General features: G+C 36.2%; 2 protein-coding genes across 2 annotated transcripts; one reads left to right on the forward strand and one right to left on the reverse strand.

The window, feature by feature from the left end:
* The first annotated feature begins 246 nt into the window (after positions 1 to 246).
* LOC124172359 lies at positions 247 to 1794 on the forward strand. The gene is made up of 2 exons (XM_046551840.1): positions 247 to 586; positions 806 to 1794. Exons 1-2 carry the CDS (start codon positions 544 to 546, stop codon positions 1792 to 1794), a joined length of 1032 nt encoding a protein of 343 aa, XP_046407796.1. The 5' UTR covers positions 247 to 543.
* A 1349-nt stretch (positions 1795 to 3143) lies between these two features.
* On the reverse strand, positions 3144 to 5518 carry LOC124154045. Its single transcript, XM_046527533.1, has 2 exons — positions 5171 to 5518; positions 3144 to 4705 (listed from the first exon to the last, which is right to left on the reverse strand). The coding sequence occupies exons 1-2, from the start codon at positions 5393 to 5395 to the stop codon at positions 3281 to 3283; spliced, it is 1650 nt and encodes a 549-aa protein (XP_046383489.1). The 5' UTR covers positions 5396 to 5518; the 3' UTR covers positions 3144 to 3280.
* Between the last annotated feature and the right edge of the window lie 260 nt (positions 5519 to 5778).

A 5778-nucleotide genomic window follows, 5' to 3' on the forward strand; every position in this document is an offset into this window, starting at 1 on the left:
TTTCTTAATATATATTATGTTTTAGCAATGTTTACAAAGTGTTTTCACTAGCAATTGACAGAAAAACTGAAAAAAATACGATGAAGTCAGGCATTATATCCTAATATTTCCTGATTTTTTAGCCTAATTTGCAGTGGTAACCTAGTCTTAATGTATAAACGACAATAATAATTAGGTATTGCTTAGAAAAATGTCCAATTGAAACATACTTTTCCTTTAGTCTTTTCCAAATTCTATTTTATATACGTTTCTCCAACCTTTCCTGTCCGCCTATCTACAATAGGGATAGTGTTGTATTTAAAACTGTTTCTCTTACCTTTACATTTTGATATAACCTCCTGAATAGCAGTGAATATTGTTAAAGGTAATTATTAATTGTGCAATTTTAGGTCTTCAAGAGAAAGCTATGGGGATTCTGCCATTGGATATGTACAGATTAAGCGGGATGGTGGAAAGTGTTGTGTTCTTGCTAAGGTTACTCCGGAGCACAAAGTAAGGGAGAAGCCGTACTTGGTCACGGTTACTGTGGCCGAAAATGAGGAGATGATTGAAGATGCCAGGTGCCAAAGCTGTACTGCAGCTGAAGGTAATTATAACAAAATCCATTATAGTATCAGAACTGATTGATCAGAGCTAATATTTGGCTGATTGAATTATTGGTTATCAAGTCTTATGTTTATGAAAACTTTTAGTGAAATTATCTATCAAAGCGTTTGTTTTTACCTCAGACACTACTTTTTACTGTACCATAAAATGCAGAAATGTATTAAAAAGAAAGGATAACTTTCATTTCATTCAATTTCAGGGGGTTGTAAGCATGCCATTGCTTTGTTGATGTGGCTGCACAGGAGAAGCGAGGAGCCCTCTCCCACTGAGGTGGAGAGCTATTGGAGAAAATCCAAGCTCTCAGCATTGGGCGGTGGAGCAGCAGTGATGAAGGTGACTGATCTGCCTGGAGCCATTCCTGTGAGACGTGTAGAGGAAGGGAGTTTCAGGAAGGAAGTAATAAGGGCCCTAGAGCAGTGTGGAGCATACGACAGTGCGCTAATGGCAATGAATTTCCATTTGAATGTAAAGAACTTGGCCATCCATCAGATGCTCATAACTTACAGAGGGATTGCTGTGGAGGAAGGCCAAAGTGAAGAAGCATTCACACCCCTTAATTTTTTAAATTTTGCCTCAAATTATATGAAGCAGCAAGACTTGTGTGGAACTGTGTACAAAAGTACATTGTCACAGCATGTTTCTCATCTATGGCATCAGTTAAGACTGGGGAGGATATCAGCATCCAGGGCTTATGAGGTGATGCACTGCAATAAAAGAGATGGTGTTCTGGTTAATGTGATAGTAGGGGCGAGAAAAGTGAAAGACAATGCTGCCATGAAGCGTGGAAGGGAATTAGAAGGTATGGTGATCCAAGAGCTTGAAAGGGAATTAGGAAACAAAATTGAAAGATGTGGTCTTGCTCTGGATGCAAAGTATCCTTTTCTTGGGGCTACTCCAGACGGAATGTTTGGTGAAATAGTGGTGGAGGTAAATTGCCCCCAGAAATATAAGACAGTATGTAACTACTTAAAAGAAGGCAACCCTACGCCAAAGTACCACACTCAAATAATGGTGCAAATGCTAATGCTTAGGAAGCAGCAAGGTCTTTTTGTTGTAGCAGATCCTGAATTTGAAAGTAATAAAAAAATTACCAAATGTTTAATCCATTTTGATGAAGGCATGGCCCATGACATTGTCACAGAATGTGAAAAATTTTGGTGTGAAACAATTTTCCCAATATTAAAATAAAAGTTATATAGATAAAATATAAGTTTTGATGTTTTTATTTCAGTATTGTATTATGTGTATATTTAAAGGTAGACTACTTCAGCTTTCCTTTAGTACTGTCATATTTTTTTAAGTGCTCGTCCCCTTTCCCATTCTAAAGTTTTCATTTATGCTTAAATTAATTTAGTATTAACAATAATCGCTCATTCCCTCTTGGCCCATCTTTTCCAAGCTTATCTCTGCAACTACTAAGTCTATTTACAATTCTTTTTCTACTCCATGCAGTTTCTTTCCTTGTAGGTATATACAGTTGAGATGATTGAAGCTTCATCACAGGAGCTAGTTTTCAACCTAAAACAAAGCAACTGGTTCTGTTATTGTTTTAGTACATAACTACTGCCTCTTAAGATTCGCTTGTAGACAATTTCAAGGTGTTTAGAAGATATTTAGTAATAAGTTTTCCTCATTTTCTAGAAATTATCTATCTTTACAATTTTTTCCTGTAACTCCTCCCCTGGATATCCTTCAAGGCATACCTAGTATCAAAGGTTTTGCAAAAAAATAAGGTGAAAACAATGACTGGAGCAAGTTTTAGCATGTGAAATAATTATTACAGCTTTTAGTACTCAATTCTTATCTTAAATTCATTATATTATTAGAATTTAATTTCATGATATGCATATGTATTGTAAATTGCATGTTGGACCTAAGAAAGCATGGAGGAAGATCACACACTTCCACAGCGCAAGATGGAAATTCTTTTATGAATGATCATCACACACTTATGTCAAGGAATATATGAATGTTTGAGATGCCACCACATGTGGTAATAATTTAAGGAAGTAACATTGCCTAAAATACTTAATCTCAGAGTTTAAGGATGCTTGGAACACGAATAATCGAGTAAACTTTGAAGCTATGTACGATTGAACAAGAAAAGAAAAAAGATAATAGTAAATTTAAAAAGGTCTGCTCAAAAATAATTAGTAAAACATAGCATTTAAATTCAGTGATAGAAATTCATGCTAGATTCTAGACAATTTGCAGATTTTAGGAAAGGTGATAGTTTCATAAGTCATGCAATTTGAATTCCATTAGCATTTAGTGCTTTACTTATCTTAATTACTTACATATTGATGAACAAAATATGATACCCTTGATAGAAATAATATGATATCCTTACACAGAAAATATTGAGTAGCAGAGCTCTCTTTAAGTTAGTAAGCCCATATGCTATGACAATCATGCAATCCGACAGTCTTACTAAGCTATGGTCCATGAAACATGAGGGCTTAAGAATTGCAAAATCCATATTACACCTAATAAAAAGTTCAACGTGGATGTGGAGGCTGGCAACTTTCAGATGCATATCTTAAACAGGGCAGATACAGTAACTCAAGTCATTTATTTACAAAAGTCAGTTGCATATTATCATGGTCGAGAGATATAAACACATCAGTCCTAAATAAACACACCAATAAATCATCAAAAAACAACAACAACAACTTCATGTTCTCACTATCTGAGCATTAAGGTTAATAAGCCCACATGCTATGACAATCATGTGGTCTGACAGGCTTACTAAGCTATGGTCCATGACACTTGAGGGCTTAAGAATTGCAAAATCCCTAATGCGTCCAATTACACGTTCAACGTGGATGCGGAGGCTAGCTACTCTTTTTGTGTAATGGACATCACTTTGAGACATCTGTTGTCCAGCTGATATTGATGGAGGTCTTACCAGCTTGCAAGACCTCCTTACAAGTTCTCTTTCCAAATTCTTAAAGCCCCTATCTGCCATTACAGTGCTTCCAGGAGGTATATATTCTAAGAAACCACAGGCCTTGGTGATTGCTTCATCAGAAGCTCTGCCTAAATATCCACCAGAAATAAAATTGATTAATCCATTTGGCGAGCATGCAATTAAATACTTAATCGTGTTGGCTTTTTTGTAATTAGACCACGAATGGGCCTGATGTAATGAATTAGATGGTTTTTCTACTGAAATTTCCAAGCAGTCAATAATGCAGGATACCTCTGAAAAATTAGCAATAAAGGCTGTTGGCAAAGTTCTAAGCCTGCTTTCCTCTTCAGGCCAGTATATAAGGTCAATCATGAACTCACAAATTATTGGCATGGTGTCCTTGAGCACCCTGCTGACTGTTGAATAGTGCAGCCCAAATTCATTCCCCAATATTTTGAGATGGTCATTTAGTTTAATTTTTTTTAAGCATATCATGATATTCTTCTCTGGTGTTTTAACTTTTTCACACAAAAGGGAAAGAATGATGTAACTATCTGTAGGTATTCCCAAATATAACTTAGGGTCTTTTTCAATGAAACTTCTCATCAAACGAAAACTCTCCTCTTTCACAATTTTCAGTTCTTCATCTGAGTCCAAAAACTCATCACTACTTGTGTAATTACCATTCAACTGAATACTGTCTACTTCCTCATCAGAGGTAGAAGTTTCACTATCACTACTTATCCTAGCATCCAATACTTTCATTGGTGAGGTGCAAATGGAACGGGTGAATACTTTCAATGGGGATGTTGCCACTGTGTTACTTTTTCGTCCATCAGTTTGTATCAATTTGCTTCTATAAGGAGAGCGCACTTGAATACCTATATCAGCAGTCATTAAATGTAGTGAGTTATCACAGCTGATGGGCTCCTGATGATCCTGTTGGTGGGCTGTGTCATCATTTGGAGGATAGCCCGAACACTCTGTTGTTGGAGTTGACTCGCTGGTATTGGATATAACACTTAGCAGATCCATCAACTTCCTCTTCTTAACAGCAGGCCTCTCGGTCAAAAGCCTAGTGGATGGCCTAGATTGGCACTCAAACACATGAGGCAGTACACTTTTTTTAATACGAAGAGGGCCACCCATAATTTTCCACCTCATATAATTTTCTGTATCCTCTTCCAACTGAAAATGGAATAATGAATATTCAAGTAGTAATTACAGTAATTTGGTCCTTAATGTTCTAATTTGGTCATTAATTTTCTTATTTGGTTGCAAGTAAGAGTTGCTATAATATCAAAGGGGCAGTAATAATATATTATCAATCACTTAAAAACAAAAAGATGATCTAATTATTGTTTGCAACGCAATAAACCGTTAAAAACGGCATATGAAAACAAAATCCAAAAAATCGCTTCAAATCTGTCTACTGCACCACTGATCATGATCGATGTTGTCAGCCTCAATAAAATTTTCATAAACGGTTAAATTTCCTTGAATGTTCTCCGATTTCAACTAGACAAACATAAGTATAGCACAAATTGATTTGCTGTAACAGTCTAAGAAAAACATGGCCTAAGAAGTTATCGTGCGACACATACGTGCCAACCAACAACTTATTTTTTAAGTACATTTGTCATAGGTACTTACGTTAAAATGATCAGCACAACAACGTAAATGCGATGATCCAGATAATGGCATGGTTTTCAGGTCTCTTCTGGCGGCAATTAACCATTTCCTTCTCAATAAGGGATTATCCGGAACGTTTAGGAAAATCTTCTCCGGTGTGGACATTCTCGTGCTCCTACACAGTGGAACAAAACAATACTCGTTCCACTTTTTTTTAGCGTTGCTGGAATTATCGACTTCTTCCATTACAATACAATTAATACAGTAACAGAAATCGCCCCAATAATATTTGCAGGAATAATAGTAACCCTCGGCCAAACGCCAAGACCACTCCGTCACACTATATCCACATTAACAACTCGTCGAATCTGGGGGATGACGTCAAAGCTCAGTAAACATGGCGGACCACTGTTTCGGCGCAATAACAATTTAAGAGATTTTATTAGTTAATAAAAAATTAACGAAAAGTCTCTCGAACATAAGAATGAAAATTTAGCGTCTGAAGTATCGAAAGATTTTTTAGAAGTAACTTCCAAAAAGTATGCAAATACTCTATAGAATATTCGCGTTCGAGCGTTTAAAAGTTTTAAATTCCAGCGCATATATCGTTTTTTAAATGAATTAGGGCC

This window comes from Ischnura elegans, chromosome 1, assembly GCF_921293095.1.
Source record: "Ischnura elegans chromosome 1, ioIscEleg1.1, whole genome shotgun sequence".
NCBI classification, from domain to species: domain Eukaryota; kingdom Metazoa; phylum Arthropoda; class Insecta; order Odonata; family Coenagrionidae; genus Ischnura; species Ischnura elegans.

Excerpts from the sequence above, each read along its gene's own strand:
- LOC124172359 (XM_046551840.1), top strand. The coding sequence starts at position 544 with ATGATTGAAGATGCCAGGTGCCAAAGCTGTACTGCAGCTGAAG. Across the intron at positions 587-805 it reads AAGCTGTACTGCAGCTGAAG|GGGGTTGTAAGCATGCCATT; the intron begins GTAATTATAACA and ends ATTCAATTTCAG.
- LOC124154045 (XM_046527533.1), bottom strand. The coding sequence starts at position 5,395 with ATGGAAGAAGTCGATAATTCCAGCAACGCTAAAAAAAAGTGGAACGAG. Across the intron at positions 4,706-5,170 it reads GTTGTGCTGATCATTTTAAC|TTGGAAGAGGATACAGAAAA; the intron begins GTAAGTACCTAT and ends TTCCATTTTCAG.